This window comes from Coturnix japonica, chromosome 3 (assembly GCF_054131305.1).
Source record: "Coturnix japonica strain WE chromosome 3, WE-NBRP24, whole genome shotgun sequence".
Lineage (NCBI taxonomy): Eukaryota > Metazoa > Chordata > Aves > Galliformes > Phasianidae > Coturnix > Coturnix japonica.
Window position 1 is genome coordinate 99,387,157 of NC_140665.1, and position 18,064 is coordinate 99,405,220.

General features: G+C 55.7%; 1 protein-coding gene and 1 long non-coding RNA gene across 3 annotated transcripts; one reads left to right on the plus strand and one right to left on the minus strand.

Moving 5' to 3' along the window:
* Nucleotides 1-99: 99 nt before the first annotated feature.
* On the minus strand, nt 100-14,364 carry KCNK3 (potassium two pore domain channel subfamily K member 3). The gene is made up of 2 exons (XM_015859846.3): nt 12,790-14,364; nt 100-2,989 (listed from the first exon to the last, which is right to left on the minus strand). Exons 1-2 carry the CDS (start codon nt 13,070-13,072, stop codon nt 2,103-2,105), a joined length of 1,170 nt encoding a protein of 389 aa, XP_015715332.2. The 5' UTR covers nt 13,073-14,364; the 3' UTR covers nt 100-2,102.
* LOC146761603 (uncharacterized) lies at nt 12,905-17,697 on the plus strand. Of its 2 annotated transcripts, XR_014944976.1 has the most exons (3): nt 12,919-13,018; nt 16,385-16,488; nt 17,345-17,697. It is a non-coding gene; the product is annotated as an uncharacterized LOC146761603 (long non-coding RNA). The 2 variants fall into 2 exon arrangements; XR_014944975.1 differs by lacking the exon at nt 16,385-16,488 and having other exon boundaries at nt 12,905-13,018.
* The last annotated feature ends 367 nt before the right edge of the window (nt 17,698-18,064 follow it).

An 18,064-nucleotide genomic window follows, 5' to 3' on the forward strand; every position in this document is an offset into this window, starting at 1 on the left:
GATGACCCATGGAGACTCGGATGACCCTGGCTATGAGATATCCTCATAGCCATCAGCACAAGAACCCACCCAGAGAGACTTGGAGTGAGGCGCCCCAAGTGGTGCCGAGATTCCAATCAGCCTTTATTTCTCTCTATATTGAAAGTAAATCAGCAGTACAAATATACTTTGGCATGAGAAACCGAGAAACCTCTTTGGGGAGATTCTGTTCCCCTTCAGTGTCCTAAGGATGAGACAGATGCAGAGAGCAAAAAGAAGTTCCCTGGAGTCATCAGCAAGGTTCCCACAAGACTCTCTTACAATAGATATTTATAGATTTCTATAGATACGATTATAGCGTCATTTATAATAAATATCCTCTCTGATATCTAACAGTATGTACACGTCATCAAGTATTAGAAATACCTAGTTTTTTCTTCTGTTAAAAGTTGAGAAAAGAAATGCCTCGCTGGGGACAGGCACGCTGGGTTGTCCCCTGAGTCCTGGTGGCCCCCAGATGGGGTTTTGGGGGGTGTCAAAGAGGGGTTCTGCTCTCCTGGTGTCCCCCCTGCCCCCAGTGACCTGTGCTTTCTTTGCTGGGGGATGACGGGTGATGGGGAATGTGAGTCATAGGGCAGGGAGAAATGGGGGCACCCCATAAGCTGGGTGCCATGGGGTGCCTTATAGCACTGGTTTGGAGGTGCAGCTTGGAAGGTGTGAAGGTGAAAACCTTCCCTGTACCTCAGGCTGTCTCCTCCCCAAGTTCTTTGCCCAAGGTGACAGCTCCAGCCCCACAGCTGCTATTGAGTGCAAAGGGTCAGGGTGCTGAGGACACCCTGTGCACCACCAGCTCTGGATAGAACACTGAATTTCTGGGTCATGGGTGACCTGATTTGTTGTGTGCACACCACAGCAGCCTGGCTCCCACCCTGCCCCATGGAGCCCATGTTACCCATATACACCTTCCTCGTGCCTTACACACATGGGTAGGGGGACTCTTTGGGCTCCCCAGCATCCCAGACAGAAGTGTGTATGTATATCTGAGCTGTCCCCATTCTTGTTCCCCCCCAGCAACTTTCCATCAGGTTAACACACTCTCCAGGTCTTCAAGTTTCACATTTTGAGGAGTGGTTTGCAAAATAAAACAGAACAAAATAAAATAAAATGAAATTAAATTACAATAAAAGAAACTGGTGGCCCCTGCTTCTTTCTCCGGTCACAACTGGTGAAGACTTGGACAGGCCAAGGGCTCCTGAGGCCATACTGATTCCCCAGGGTCCTGCAGTTGTCCTGACATCCCAAGGTCCCAGCTCACTTGGAGCCTGCAGTCCCTCCTGCATCAGACCCCAGATATCCTGAGGCATAAGGAAGTTCCTCATGCTGTGGCCCAGATGAGATCTTGGCCAATGTGTCCATGGTACACAGGGAGTAACAGAGTGGGATCTACGTGGAGATTCATGAAGCATGGTGTACATGGGGGTGATGCGACATGGCCTAAATGGAGCTTCATGAAGTCTGGGTCATGCACGGGAGGTGATGGAGCAGGGTTATGCTGAACTTTGTGGGACTTGAGGTCCATGGGAGGTGATGGATTGAGGTCTACACAGGGCTCAATGAAGGCTGGCGTGCACAGGAGTGATGGAGTAGGGCCTACACTATTTCAGGTTGGATATTAGGAACAATTTCTTCTCCAAAAGAGTGGTCAGGCACTGGCACAGGCTGTCTGGGGAGATGGTGGAATCACCATCCTTGGAGGTGCCCAAGAAATGTGGAGATGTGGCACTCGGGGATATGGTCAGTGAGCGTGGTGAGGATGGGTGGCAGCTGGACTTGGTGATCTTGGAGGTCTTTTCCAATCTGAATGATTCTATGATACATGGAGCTTCATGAGGCTTGGAGTGCATGGGGGTGACGGAGTGAGGTCTACGTGAAGCTTTATGTAGACTGGGACATGTGGAGGTGGTGGAATGGGGTCTACATAAAGCTTTGTGAGGCCTGAAAACCACAAGGGGCGGTAAGGAAAGGACTACACGGAGCTTTGTGAACAGTGGGGCACATTGGGAGTGAGGCCTACATGGAGCTTTACAAAGCTTGGGGAACACATAGGGGCAATGGAGTGAGGTCTACACGGAGCTGCGGCGCTTCATGAGGCCCTGGAAGGCTGAGAGACTATGGAGGCCAGTGGAGACGGAGCTGATGGCCGACCGGCGGGCGTTGCAGAAGCATCGGTTGGAAGGGGTCTCAGGGCAGCGGCCAGGAGAGGAGTGACTCTGCTCCACGCAGGTGTCCGAGGTGGACAGGTCCCTGGGGATGATCATGGGGATGGAATACTGCAGCTTCTCCCTGCTCTTATACCACAAGCACGAGCACATAGACTGGAAGTGCAGCACCTCAGCGTAGACATTACGGAGGCCACCTCCACCACCTCCTGCTGCCACCGCTGTGGGTGCGGATGAGGCCGTGTCCGTGGTGTGCACACTGCTGGCCTGCCCATTGCGGGTGAGCAGAGCCCGGTGCTCAGCGTCCCGCTTCTCATCCTCGGCGTTCATGGTCATGAAACGCAGCACCACCAGGTTGAGGAAGGCCCCGATGACCGTCAGCCCCGTCAGGATGTAGACGAAGCTGAAGGCCACGTACTGAGGATTGTTCTGCAGGGCCTCATCCTTCTGCAGGGCCACGTAGTCCCCGAAGCCGATGGTGGTGAGCGTGATGAAGCAGTAATAATAGGCATGGAAGAAGCTCCAGTGCTCGTAGTAGGAGAATGCGGCCGCCCCGATGCACAGGGTGCTGATGCAGGAGAAGAACCCGATGGTGACCATGTTGGCCATGGAGACCTCTGCCCGTCTCATGCCCAGGCACTTCTTGATGCGGTGCAGGAGGTACCTGACGAAGGTGTTGATCCGCTCACCCAGGCTCTGGAACATGACGAGGGTGAGCGGGATGCCCAGCAAGGCGTACACCATGCAGAAAACCTTCCCTCCATCTGTGCTTGGGGCTGCATGGCCGTACCCTGGGGAGTGAAGCCAAAGAGAGGTTGGCATTGTCACCATGCAACTGGTGTCCCTTCCTTGGCCACCTGTCCTGGAGCTGGGGCAACTGGAATGGGCCCTGTATGGGGTTGCATGGTCCCTTTGTTTGGGGGATTTGGCCACTACGTATGTTATCACCAAGGGGCTGGAGATAGCTGTCCTCAAATGCACCTCCCAGGACAGTCTCAGAATGGCCAGGTGGGGAGGCAAATGAGAACAGTAGAAAAGGGATTTTTAAGGAATCAAGAGTTGAAGGTGGATTGTTCTCCTCTGTTACCACATCCCTGCATCCCTGCATCTCTGCCTCTTTGTTTTCCCATGTCTCTGTGTCTCTGCATCCCACTGAATCCCATCCAGGAGCTGGGGACCCTGCATCCACGTGTATAGCCCTGCAGGGAGCATCTGGACTTCAATTAATCTCCTGCCTGCACAGAACACATGCAAATGGGACTTATTCTCTCCCTGTGGTGGCGGATTATTTGCTTGTAATGGATCCCAGATCCAGGCATCTGAGCTTGTGGAGTGTGGGGATGCCTGCCCAGCTGGCATGCTCAGGGACTGTGTGCTGCCAAGAGGAGCCCTTGCCACCAGGCATCCACCATTTGCTTTTCCCCGTCTTTTTTGTTTTCCTTCTTTCCCTTCCCTTCCCTTCCCTTCCCTTCCCTTCCCTTCCCTTCCCTTCCCTTCCCTTCCCTTCCCTTCCCTTCCCTTCCCTTCCCTTCCCTTCCCTTCCCTTCCCTTCCCTTCCCTTCCCTTCCCTTCCCTTCCCTTCCCTTCCCTTCCCTTCCCTTCCCTTCCCTTCCCTTCCCTTCCCTTCCCTTCCCTTCCCTTCCCTTCCCTTCCCTTCCCTTCCCTTCCCTTCCCCTTCCCTTCCCCTTCCCTTCCCCTTCCCTTCCCCTTCCCTTCCCCTTCCCTTCCCCTTCCCTTCCCCTTCCCTTCCCCTTCCCTTCCCCTTCCCTTCCCCTTCCCTTTCCCTTCCCTTTCCCTTCCCTTTCCCTTCCCTTCCCTTCCCTTCCCTTCCCTTCCCTTCCCTTCCCTTCCCTTCCCTTCCCTTCCCTTCCCTTCCCTTCCCTTCCCTTCCCTTCCCTTCCCTTCCCTTCCCTTCCCTTCCCTTCCCTTCCCTTCCCTTCCCTTCCCTTCCCTTCCCTTCCCTTCCCTTCCCTTCCTTTCCCTTTCCATCCTTCCTTTCCCCTTTCCTCCCCCCCTCCCTATTCCTCTTCCCACTTCCCCCTTTTTCCTTTCTACTCTTACCCTTCTTAATTTTCCCCTTTCCCTTTCCCTTCCTCTTTCCCTTCCCCTTTCCCTTTCCCCTCCCCCTTCCCCTTCCCCTTTCTGTACTTTCCATTTTCTTTTCCCTTCCCCTTTCCACTGCCCATCACACCTAGTCTTGTATTTATAGCGCTGCCCTCCTGAATTATTAAACATCTCCCAAACTACACTTGACATAAAAGATTAAGCGGTGTTCACCTACGTGTGGACAACATTTTGACATGACACAATTATAAAGGGACAAAGGCAGGGAATGCTTTGAGCTCAATCTCAGGATGGTTATGGGAAAAGCTCAAAGCTTTGGTGCAAATTTGCCCTGCAAAAGAAATAAAGCTTTGCTCCTTCAAGGGTCCAGAGCTGCCCCACAGGGAGCCTTGAAAAGCAAAGCGAGGTGGGGAGATTTCCACTGTCCTTCCCTCCAACCTGACTCCATCTGAACACTTTCCCAATGCTTTGATCCAGCGTGGGAATCCCGCCCTGCCCCAGCTCTGTTTAATCCCCGCTCGGCTGAGGCAGGTGGCCTCTCTCCCCGCCACCCTTTGCTGGCAGCTTCCTCGAGGCCAAGGATTAAGCCGTGCTGGGGCGAGGCGAAATCACTGCTTGTCAGATCTCAGGCCAAGCTGTCCCCAGAGCTGGGCTGCGGGGAGGGCTTCGGCGAACCCTGAGCATCACTGCTGTGCCTTCATGGGCACCATGGAGAGCTGAGCGTGGTGATCCCACAGGTATCTCCAGCCCCCTTCAAACAGCCCAACCTCCTTTATTCCTTCAGCATCCATCCAGCTGAGGTTGGGATTTTAGGATCCCAGCCTCCATCCGTGCTGACAGCTGCACTGAGCACTTTCCCTCCTGCCCGAGGTGCAGCCTCTCCGGGCTATATTTAGCCCCATTTCTCCATTGGGAAGGGAGTTTATGAGCTCTGGCAGAGTGGCCAAGTGTCCATCAATCCACCAGCCCCCCCAGACCCCCCCAGCCAGTGTCAGTACGCATTGCCTGATCTCCATCACGTTTACGGCCAGAATGAAGGTCGTGGGGTATTAAATCCCCCATGCATGGCTGGGGGAAAGACAGCCAACAGGGGGAGAGTTCCTGGGAAGCTGAGCCCCCTAAGCCCCTCTTGCACCAATCCATCATGGAAATGTGCAGGAGATGCTGACCAAGCTCCTGACTCACTGGGGCTCCCCATTAGAGACCCCAAAGTTTTCTCCTTACTCTCCCCACCTTCTGCAAAAGGAGCATCCCTGCTCCTCTCCTGCATCCCTCCTACAGCCCCAAAACCTCCTCAATGGCTTCTGGAAGGAGTCAGGTCCCTGTAGGTTGGGGTGCTGCAAGCAGGCAGGGAGCACAGCGTGTGTCCCCCTGGAGAAAACATGACATGTCCCAGAGGAACGCGGACCACTCGTCGCCTTTTTAGGGCTGCAGAGGAGCAGGGGTGGATCTGGCTGAGGCTGTATGGAGCAGGTGCAGAGTTTGCTTGGCCCCATCCTGGAGCAGATCCCGGGGGCTGTCGGGAGCAATGGATGGAGGGGATTAGTGAGCAGCTGGCGCCAGAGCTTGAGAGAAGGGTGGAAAATAAATGGGGTGATTCAAGGCTTGGGGGTGCAAAGGGCTGGTGGGGCAGGGAGAGGGAGGTGGTTTGGGGTGCTGGAAGGCATGGGAAGGGGCTGAGGGTCGTGTCCAGGAATGTGCAGGGCATAGGGTTGCAGGGAGCCAGGGCAGGGATAGGGACACAGGGATTAAAGAGAGGAGGATGCAGGGTAAAAGGATTCTGTGTCATTCCCAGGGCAGGGCATGGGGTGTCCCAGGTGACAAGAGAAGCTTGAGCTGGGGCAAGATGTGAGGGGTATGAAGAAGGCAGTACACCATGGGGGTGCTCACGGGGCCCACAGTGGGCATAAAGTGGGTTTCTGAATGCACACCCTTGTCCCTGTGTCCATCAGGTAGGTCTGGGGATGGTTTACCCCTTCCTCTTCCAAGGCAGTTCTGGCTGCAGCAGGTGCTGGGTGGGAAGTGGCATTGCCCTTTATTGAGTGATGATGTGATGAGGAACCCAGCAGACCCTGACCATGCGAGGGATGACCAACATTCAGATCTCACACGGACACAGCTCTGCTCCTTTCAAGCTTGGTTTTCTCCTCCTTACCCTGGGCTCAGGGAGGTTCAGCAGCAGCCACTAGAGTCAGCTGGGTTAGTGGCACGTGAGCTCTACCATGCTCCAGGTACCCCCTGATTTTTGTGAAAGCTTGGGTAGAGTGTGGGTTGCCCTTGGGATCTACCCAGGAAATGTGTTTACAGAGTGAGCAAACAAGCGGGCAGAGAGTGGCTGGGAAAGGCAGCACATGGCAGCAGCACCTGCCTGCTCTGAGCAAACATGGCCATGGGAGAGCCCAGTGCAGGGGCACAGTGCTTGCCTGCACTGCTGCTTGTGCCACTGATTGCACTACTGTCATTGCACCCCTCAAAGCCCTGCATGGGGTCACATTCTCTGTCCTTCCCAGAGTGGGGTTTCATGGAGCACAGAGATGAAGGATGTGGGGACACCTCTTGGGCAATGCACGGTAAGTGGTAGCTTCAGAATAGGGACCAGATTTGGGCAGCAGTGCCTCAGAGATGAGGTGAATTTGGGTAATGCAATGTTGGGCAAGCTCTGGTACCTACACTGCCCCATCCTAGATGGATACTAATTCTGAAGCAGTCTTCAGTGTGCCTTCATTAGGACAGGTGAAGGGTGCGGATACCCCCACATAGTACCACCACCCACCCATGCAACCATTTATCACTCATCCATCCATCCATCCATCCATCCATCCATCCATCCATCCATCCATCCATCCATCCACCCATCCATCCATCCATCCATCCATCCATCCATCCATCCATCCATCCATCCATCCATCCATTCTCCACCCACCAACCACTCCAGATCTCTGTCTACCCCCACTCACCTCTCTTACCACCTATCTCTCCATCTTCCTTCTGATCTCCATGCACCCATGGAGCAAACTCATCACTCAGTTCCCCAGGAGCTGCCCTGGCATGGGGGGAACCCATTGGGCAGAGGGTGCTGAGCCTGGTTGGGGGCTCATGTGCTCTTGTACCAGTGGGGCAGGTGGGGTAGAGATGGGGTCACCCCACACCACGCCATGCCCTGGGCTCCCCCTGCACTTGCAGCACACACTGGGGTACTCCTACCCTCTGCAGCAACTTTTGCACTGTTACCCCCTGCACTTCTATGCCCCAAATCTCCCCGAATCTCTCCTTTGCAGCACTGAGGGGTGTTGCCCCCAAAGGGACTCAGAGGCTCAAAGAAAGAAGCTCTGCACCCCCACCCATCTCAGCAGTGTTCAGGAGAGGGGGGCACAGCCGCTGCCCTGCCCAGGACAGCCCCAGCAGCAGCAGTGGGGCCCCGCCACAGCGGGGGCAGCGGGGGCTGATGCTGTCATGGAAAATCCCTGCGCCAGCCAAGGGCTGTGTTTGCGCCGACCCGAAACTGGCAATTTTTCGCTGCTCTTTGGGGCCCCGCCAGGCCCCTTCCTGGCTCCCTCTCTCCCCAGACCTACAGATCTTCCCCTCCTTCTCCCTTCTCCCATTTGGGGCACAATTGGGACCCCCAAGAATGGGGCTGAATGCTGGTGGGGCACTGAGTCTGCTGGGGGTGGAGGGGGAGTCTGAGCTTATCCCTGTGCACACCACATCCTGTTTCCATGGTGGGAAAGGGGAGTCTGTGGGGGTGGAATTAAAGGGGAGCACAGCCTGGGGAGCCACCTGCTACCTCCTCTTGGGTGATACATCTTGGAGGGGGGGGAGTTAGTACTGTGGCTGCTATGGAAAGCTGCACTGTGTGTCCTTTTCCCCCTATATAGCATGCATTACAGCCCAGCACCATGCACTGTGCTGGTGCATCCAACAGCAGCCTCCAGCATCACGTGCAGTGCTGTTCACCCTGCATCCTGTGCCAAGAACCAACAGCCAGTACCATGCACCAGCACCTGCTACACAGCACCAGTGCCCAGCACTACGACACCCTGCACCCAGCACTTTGTGCTGAACACAAGCACCACATGCATTGCCATGCACCAGCACTCAGCCTCTTGTCCCATTATCCAGCGCTATGTGCAATGCCATATACCATGTGCAATGCAGAACTGTGCCCTGGCATCACGACCATCATCCAGAAGTGTGTAGTACCACGCACAAGCCCCTAGCACCTTGCACCAGCACTGTGTGTGCAGTTGCGTGCACCATGAGCAATGCCACGCACCAGCAGCCTATGCTGAATACCAGCACCCAGCAAGGTGCCCCAGCATCCAGAACTGCTTGCAGCACCAGCACAGCCCCTCTGCCCCACAGCAGCTCTCCCCAGAGAGCTCCAGCCCCATCGTAGCTGCGTGTCTCACTTGTTCCATTAACCCCCCTGCTTGTCCGGCCAGGATTTATTCAAGGTAGCGATGCCTGCTATAAATCCTGCGTGCTGCAGTCACTTCAGCCTGAGAGCTGGGTGATAAATATCACAGCCAGGCTGTAAATCACACGCTGGGTCAGAGCGGGCTCTCCTGCAGCTCCTCCATGGGTCCAGCTTCACAGCACTGGACCCACTCCCAGCTGAGTGCCAAGGTTTGGTGATAGGAAAGCCAACAGGACAGATAGAAATGGGTGTGGGGCACTGACCCCCACCCTGCAGCATTGCTGCCCCAGCACGGATTGTTTGTGCTCGTCTGAGTCAGTCGTTTGCTGGAGGGTTTAATGAGGCATCAGCTGGGAAGGAACGGGCATTAATTGCTCTTATCTCTCCAGGACAGAGATGAGCAGAACATTTATAGCCTGGGCGGGATGGGAGGAGGGGGCAGCAGCAAACAGAGCTCAGAGGGTCTTGGGTCTGGCTTGGGATGTGCACAATAAATGTGCCGTCATTAGGTTTCTGAGTGAACACAACAAACAGTAACCACAGAGAACCACGACAGTGGGAGCAAGGGTTGGCCCTCTGCCTGCAATGGGCATAGAGCTGTGCACTGGGAACCCCCTCTTGGAGGTATCTGGGGTGAGGAGAGTTGAACCCTAGCCCCAAAACAGTGTCATAAGTTCATTCCCTCCAGTGTGTTCACTCTGAAGCCTACTGAAGGCGTGCCCGGAGCTGCCAACACTCATTTCCACAGTGATCGTTGTCAGCGGGCACAGAGAGTGCAGAACAGAAATGTCCTGAGGGCTCAGAGGGAGCTGTGATCCATCCCCAGCCTTCCTCCATCCCCATCCCTTTCTATGAAACCTGCCCTCATCCTGGGCATGTCTGTGTGTGCGCTGTGTCCCCCAACCAGACCACGGCCCCTTTCCTCCTCTTGCTCGTGGCCGTCCCCTCCAGCCGCCCCCTTCCCTGCTATGTCCCTTCCTTAGAGCCTCAGGAGTGGGACTGAATCAGAGATGAAAATAGCAGCAGGGCAGCCGGCGGGGAGCGCGTTATTCATCCTGGCTCTGAGTCAGGGCTGGACCTGCCAGCGCGGCGGGAGGAGCTGCTGCGGGGCAGAGGGGGCCAGGGTGGGGGGGGAAGGAGGATGCATGGGGTGTGGGGCTTGGGGAGCACCCAGGAGGGATGGAGGGGATGTGGTGATGGCCACAGGGGAGAGTCACAGCGCCCTGCAGACACCCCATGGTGTCACCTGCTGCTGCCACAGCCCTGTCCCAAGAGGGAGGTGGCAGATGGTGGCACTGCAGTTGGCATTCACCACCTGCCGCAGACCAAATGGCTGAGCACAGGCAAGGGATACAGGCTGGCTCCATCCCTGCAGGGACAGTGCTGTCCCCAACCTCATGGCCCCATGGTACGTCTGGGAGCACCCAGCACAGGGTTTGGGTTTTCTGAGCTGGGGTGCATGGACAGGGACAGTCCGCGGGTCACCATCCACAACCAATGTGCCACATGGTGCAGCTGACCCGTCCTTGCTGCAGGGACAGAGATGGAGGTGCCAGGGACATGTCCAACAGCTCCCCTTGCCCCTGGTGTTGTGGAAGATGAGAGGGCACATCTAAATGTGATCCCGCTCTACAGCCACAAGCCTCAACCCCCTGCATGCATCCAGCTGCCTATGGTGCTGTCCCTGTGGGTGTCACTTACCCTGAGGGTCACATCCTGCCCCACTGACCCTGCTGTCAGCACACAGATCCCTCATGACGTCCAGCTCAGGGCACCCCAACCCCAAATGGACCCAGAGCCGATGTTTAAGGTCATGCCAAAAGATCTGTCCCCAGTGCTGCAGGATCCATCCCACACAGTGCCCCAAGCCAGCTGTGATGCTCCCAGCAAAGTCACCCTGTGTCAACCAAGGGACCCGTACAGTGCAACCCGAGTGACCCCCACAGGCTGTCCCCAAGGCCATCATCCTAAGGGAGAAGGCAATGGGATGTGACAGGGGACAGCCACAGCCCTGGGAAACAGGCACCGTGTCCCTGTTAGAGCAAAGCCAGTGGGCAGCGAGCAGAGATGTCCCCTTGTCGCCTGCTCTTAGCAGATCATACATGGCACTTCTGAGTGCAAGCAGAGAGGTTGGTGAGTTCCTAAAAGAAGCTTTTTTCTTTCCTATTTCTTTCTTTCTTTTTTTTTTTTCCTTGCTGGAAAATCCCATTTCATAGAAACAGACACTGACAGATTGATAACAACAGGGTTGAGTTACACATCCGTGTCCGTGCAGCTTCCCCAGCACACGGCCTCGGACATGGCAGAACGGGGCTGAATTACACACCCTACAGGGAAATCCCTTCTGTATTCCCCTTGTGCTCTGAATGTGTGGCTTTGGGGCTGGGTAACATCAGGAGAACCCCCTTTAAAACCTCATCTGGGGTGTGACAACCGCATCTCCCTGCTCCATCTGTGGGCACCCGGGGGGGAACTGTTAGAGGACCTGGTGGCCCTGGGGTGCCACGGGGAGCTGAATAGGACTGTGCACTCTGGGTTGGCTTTGTCTCACGTCCAAGGCACTGCAGCATCCTTTGTGTGTGCTGAGGATATTGGCTGGGGACATCGATCCTGCTCCCTGGCACCCCCTCCTCCTGCCCCCCTCTCTCTCACGTCAAACATAAGCTGCTTGTCTCTGCTTCTCAAGCCTGTCCCAGCTGCTCTGCCAGCTGATAGAGCTCAGTCCCAGCCCCAAAACCCACATCTCAGCCCCAAAACCCCGGTACCCCCCCCTTTCAGGACCACCCTGTGACCCACAGTTCACAGGCAGCTGGGGTGGATTGGGGAATATGGGGCATTTTGGGGATCAGGGGACAATAGATAAGAAGATTTGGGGTCGTGCATCCTTGCACAGAGCCAAACTCAGTGCTGTTTGCTCCTTACTGTGGGGGGAGGATGCAGCCGTCAAGCTGTGCGTGTCCCTGGTTCAGGGGACAGTGGTGGTGGGGACACTGAGGGGATCCTGAACAGGGGACATTGGTTGAAGGTGCCCCGAGGATATTTGTGGTGACAGCATAACCAGGTGAGTGCACCACAGCATGAAATGGACATGGTGGCAATTTGGGGTGACCCCGATGTCTCCTGCATTCCCTCTCCCCACCCCAGGAACAGAGATGGCTTTCCCTGGGGACTTTTGGTTACTGGGAGCATGAGATGAGTCAGATTGGATCGGGATGGGGTAGGGATACCGCCTTGAGCATTAAGGCACCATACCCTTCCCCACCCCCCTAGTAGGGTCAAGGCACCCAGACTGAGGATCCCACCGTGCTCTTGCATGGGAAGGATCTGCAAGGAAATCTTGTCCCCAGAAAACCTTCCCCCCTGCCCTACTTCTCCTCCAGGGAAGGAGTGAGCTGATGGAAAGCCGTCCCTGGAGGGGGATACTGGGAGGGGAAGCTCCCCATGGCCCCCAGTTCTCATCTCCAGGGCTGGGGACAGGACACGATGCATAGGGATGGTACCCTCACACAGTCCTCCCCCGATCTGTCCCACAACGGGACCCTCATATCACCTCCCTACCCACACCGAGCCCTGAAAGACGGGGGACCTGCTCCAAGGAACATCCCAGCCTCCCGCCCTCCCCATACACCGTGGTGCTGTAGGGTGGAAGTGGGGGTGAGAAACCCCCGAGGCTGGGAGAACAGAGACTACGGGGATAGGCAGAGAACGGAACCCAAGGAGGCACAGCCCTGACGCTACGGGGATGGACACATTTGGGACGAGCCGGTGGAGACAGTGGAGGGGGCCGCCCCGATGCCACGGGAATGGGCGGAGGGGGCAGAGAGAGAGAGGGGGGTGGGGGGTTCCCGATGGTGGAGTGTTGGGTGGGTAAGCCTTGACGCTGCAGGGATGGGCGTTATGGGGAAGGGGATCCCGAGGGGTCAAGGGGAACGGTTTGCCCCGACACCGTGGGGATGGGCGGAGGGGTTCCCAAGCGTCGGCGGCAGCAGCCGGGCAGAATGATTCGCCCCGACACCTCAGGGACGGGCAAAGCAAGGGTTATTCACACGGGGACCCCCAGAGCTTTTTCGGAAGGGCTTTGGGGCTGAGGTCGGGGGGGTTGCCCGGTACCTATGGTCGTGATGACGGTGATGGCGAAGTAGAAAGAGCCGGCGAATTTCCACTGGACGCCGGCCTTATGCGGCTTCAGCTTGAGGACGACCCACTCTAGCTCTCGGTAGCTCTCGGCGCTCAGGTTGTATTTGTTCTTCAGCTCTTGGCTCTTCGCTTCCAACCTCCTCCTCTCCGCCGTTTCCTCTTCGGATTCGAGAGCGTCGAAGACGGCGGCTCCCACCAGCAGGTAAGTGAAGGTGCACATGATGAGAGCCAACGTCCGCACGTTCTGCCGCTTCATGGTGCGGCGGCGGAGGAAGGAGGCGGCGGAGGGGCCGTCTGGGGCATGGCGGCGGCCGGGGATCGTGGAGGGCCCGGCTCCGGGCGGCGGCGGCGGCGGAGGAGACGGTGCTGGAGGAGAACGGAGGGCGGCGGCGGCGGCGGCGGGGGCGGGCGGGGGCGGAGCTGTCCTTCAGCACCACCGCCCCGAGTCGGAACCGGTACCGGAGCCGGGATTCGGACCAGCACCGGGACCGGGAATGGGATCCGTGCTTTGCATTGTGCACCCTGCACACCTATGCATTGCGAACCGTGCATCCATCTGGATTAGCATCCAGGCTGCCACTGGGACACGCAGCATGAACTGAGAGCGCTGAGCTCTGTGCGAAGTATACAGAGCACTGGGATCGAGAGTGGGATCGTGCACTGGGGTCAGGAGTGGGACCAACACTGGGGTTGGCACTGTGAACTCCTAAAAGTGTATCGTGCCATGGGTCTGCTGCCCAGACTGATAGCGGGACTCACTGAGCGCTGCACGCCATGCTCCATGCACTTGGATTGACAGAGTGCATTATGCATCATTTACCATCCACCAGAACTGGCACCAAGAGCACCATGCATTGTGCACTGTGAGCTGGGATGGCATTCAGACTGAGAATGGGACTGGTTCTGTGCATTGTGCACTATGTGCCATTGACTGGGATAGAGACTGGCACCATGTGTAGAGCACTGTGCGCAGTGTACCATGCAATGGGCCTGGCACCATGCAATCTTCATTATGTACCGTGCTCTGGGACTGGCACTGTGTGCCATGCACTGTGCTCCACGCACCAGGACTGGCACCAAGATATCATGCACCATAGATCAGTACTCAGAACTAACACCATGCACCATACACCAGAATGGTACTGTGCACCTGCAGCACCACTGTGCCACACACCAGCCCACGCTCTACGCTGTGCACCAACACAAGCTCACCATGCACCAATACACCGTGCTAATATAGACAGCGCCGGGACATGCACTGTGCACTGGTGCTTCAGTGATGAATCGTGCAAAAGGCAGAGTGATTTCCCATTCAGAAAAGGCAAAATAATGATTTCGGGGGTGCTCGGATGCTGTTGTGGTGCTGCTTCCTCAGCATGAGATTTGCTCTTTGCCAGCGGGAGCCACGAGGTGTGATCCAACAGAGCACAAACACAAGCTGTTGCTTTCAGCTGCTTCATCACCCACCAACGCAGCCCCAGGCAGGAAAAGGCAGAGGCAGCCCCTCCTCCTGGGGAGCACCCAGCAGCTCTGTGCTCCCCCATTGCTCCCTGCTGAGCCCCAGGAACAGCCCAGCTTATCACTGCAGCTGCATCTCCAGGATCTCTTGCTTTGCATGCAGAAAACAAGCAACAAAGAGTTGAGAGGGGATGAGCCCCGTTTATCAAACCCCAGAAGTCAAGGTGCATCATTTGGTCCCACATTCAGGGTGAGAGCAACAGGAAGAAGAGGATAAAGGGACCGAGGAAGGGAAGCAGAGGCAGACCAAGCAGAGACAAGAAGGGTGTGAGCACGTCTTCACTTCTGGCATCAGAGCAATGAGGGCTCATGCAATGTCCCTGTCCCTTTTTTCCTCCTCAGTGTGTGGGAAGAGAGGTATCTCATGTGCTTTGCTGAGGTGCCCCCAGTGAAGGGCTTTGTGGGTTGGACAGCATGTCTCTCTGAATTGGTGCTGGGATATGGCCACATGCCCTTGACACTGTACTCACCCATCCCTGCATCCTGCCCTTCCACCCATGAACCCTACTACTACATCCCAACAATCTGCTCCTCCATCCCTCTTTCTGCATCCCAGCACTCTGCTCCTGCATCTTTGTTCTTCCATCCCCTAACTCTGCTCCTGCATCCCACCATCCTGCCTGTCCACCCCAGCATCCTGCATCTCTCCTCCTCCATCCCGGAACCCTTCTCTTCCATCCCCACACACCGATGGGCTCTCAACCTTTCTTCTTCCCTCCCTTCCCACCCAGCCCCGTTGCGTGGCCGTGACTCATGCCCTCTATAACACAGAGTATCTCAAACTCCGGACACTTCTGCCTTTTGAAAGCCACAAATGCATCCGGACTCAAGCAAGGCCATTTACTCCCTCCCTGCTACCATCATTGCTGCCAAAACTAAAATAAAACTGTTTTAAAGAAGACAGAAGCCAAGAAGACCTCCTGAAAAGAAAACTGTGCTGCCTCTCTTCCGGCTGCGCTGCCGAGTCACTCCCCAAAGACTTTTTATTTTGTCTTTGTGGGATCCGTGCTGGCATTAATGCGTTTCCATCCCGACAGCCAGACTGCAGCCGGTGGGGAAGGGGCTGTTGGGGCCATCTCTGGAGCAGAAATGGGCTTTGTGCCACTGCTTGAATGGGGATGGTTCCTGGGGAGAGGGTTTGGGTCCCATGGTCCCTCTGCAGGAGTGGGGATGTGCAGAGGGGGCAGAGTGGTCTGGGGCTGTCCCACATGTCCTCCCTTGGGCAGCAACTCCCTGGCCTTCCTGCAGCTGGACAGCAAGGAGCTGTGTTCTTCTGCAAAGCTGAGGTTGGGAGAGCAATTGGCTACGGATGGGGTGGGCTGGGGTGGGTTGGATGGAATGAGATGGAGTGGGATTGGGTGGATGGAATGGGATGGGATGGATTGAATGGGATGGGACACATTGGATGGAGCAGTATGGGTTGGATAGAATGGGAATTGGTGGATGGGTTGGGATGGGATGGGATGGGATGGGATGGGATGGGATAGGATAGGATAGGATAGGATAGGATAGGATAGGATAGGATAGGATAGGATAGGATAGGATAGGATAGGATAGGATAGGATAGGATAGGATAGGATAGGATAGGATAGGATAGGATAGGATAGGATGAATTTTGTTAGAATGGGATTGGGTAGGATGAGATGAGTTGAATGGGATAAGGTAGGGTGGGATTGGCTGAACAGAATGGGGTGGGGTGAAATGGGTTGAGGTGGTACAGAATGTATTAGGATGTGCTGGGATGAGAAGTACTGGGATAGAGTGAGGTGGTATGGAGTGGGATGGGGTGGTTTCTCCAGGCAGTAACCAGCACAGGGAATCATAGAATCATAGAATCACAAGGTTGGAAAGGACCTATAAGATCATCTAGTCCAAAAGTAGCCAAGAGTCCCCTGGGACCCCAGACCTCATCCTTGTGCATCTCTGGTCAGCAGCACTCAGATGGACTAGTGCCACTCACTGAGTGCAGCATACTCCAACCACCCTCTCCCCATGCACCATGATGGTCTGACTTGTTTCAATTCTTTCTTGGATGCTTTGTATGCTGAAGAAGCCTGGCATGCCCTGCACAAGACCTTGGGCTCAAAATCTGAATGTGTCCATCCACTGAAGGCTCCTCCACCTCAAACAGAGTGCTCTGATCCCTTCCCTATGGTAGGTGAAGGGCTGCCCAGCCGCATTTCTTCTTTGGAGACTTTTTCTGTAGTATTTCAGCCCTTTCCTTCTGCTGAGTTTGGCATAGGTGTCCCAGGGTTACGCATCTGCACCACACTCCGTGCTGCAAAACATTTTGCTAACGAAATGCAGAACTTGGATATCTGCACAGGGTCACTGAGCTGGAAGGTTCCCACAACACATCTCTGTCTCATTGAGCTGTTCATGTGGAAAACAGCAGCAGAGTGGAACTGACACAAAATCCTCTCAGTGCTTCACATCTCACTTTTGGGTTGGGACTGGGACTCCAGCTCAAACTCTGTGTGTTACCCCAGGTTCTCTGGGGTCACCAAATGTGGTTGGGATGGGCAGGCAAATTGGGTGTCCTCAGTGTCCCCTGGGTCAGCAGAAGGTTAGAAAGGTGGCAGTGTGAACGTCTGAAATGAGAGAGTGGCACCCTGAGTTCCTGCTGAGCTGGGATTCCCAAGAAAGGGATGGTGGGGATAAAACTATGGGGGGAGAGGATATTGAGGATGGGACAATGGGGACAGAAAGGTGGGAATGGGATATTGAGGATGGGATTGTGAGGGTGGGATGATGGGGATAGGATGGTGAGGATAGGATAGTGGGGACAGGATGGCAAGGATAGGATAGTGGGGAAAGGATGGTGGGAATGGGATGGTGAGGGTGGGATGGTGGGGACAGGATGGTGAGGATGGGATGGTGAGGGTGGGATGGTGGGGATAGGATGGAATGATGGGGATGGAATGCTGGGGTCATGATGGTGTGGACAGACTCTGGCACGTCCTACATCCCTGCTTGCACTTTCTGCTCTCGAACACATTGTCCTCCCCAGTCAGCTCTGCTCAGTGCCGGCGGATGGCTTGGCTCCCTGATGTGATGGCTGCTGACACCGAACTGTTCCTGACCTGTGAGCTGCTCTGCCTCTGCAGCAGCAGGGGCACTGACAAGGGTCTAAGGGGTGGGCGACCCCTTTCCCTCTCCAAAAACCCACCACGACACCCAGTGTATTATGTGGGATGCAAGGACCCTCCCCAATGCCCTCCTGCACCCCAGAACAAACCCTGCCCAGCAGGAGCCGCGTGATCCCTTAAAAACCCAATGAAAACACCAAAACGGTTGTTCGTGCCATCTGGAGCAAAAGAAAATGGAATTTTAATTAAAAACTCATGAGCTCGTTGCTATAAATACATCGTCTTGCTGTAAGTTATTCACCCATCAGGAACACAGAGGTCTGATCCCGGGCACAGCCGGAGGAGCAGGGTTGTTTTCTCGTTGCTGTTTTGCTTTGCTTTGCTTGTCCCAGGGCTGCGACGAGCAGCAGGAATCATCCTGCAGCCCATGGGGCTTTTAGGGGCAGACAAAGAAGTGCGGGGTCCTCTTCCCAAGTGCTCAGATTGGAGCTGCTCCCAAAGAGGAGATGCTGGGACAAGTGCTTGGATCGAAGCAGCATCACCGAGCAAGCAGCTGCCTTGGAGAAGCAGCAAAGGGAGGAAAGCTGTTAATCCTGGAGCCTAACGATGGAGATAGAGTGGCAGCAGGAAAGGAGAAGCTC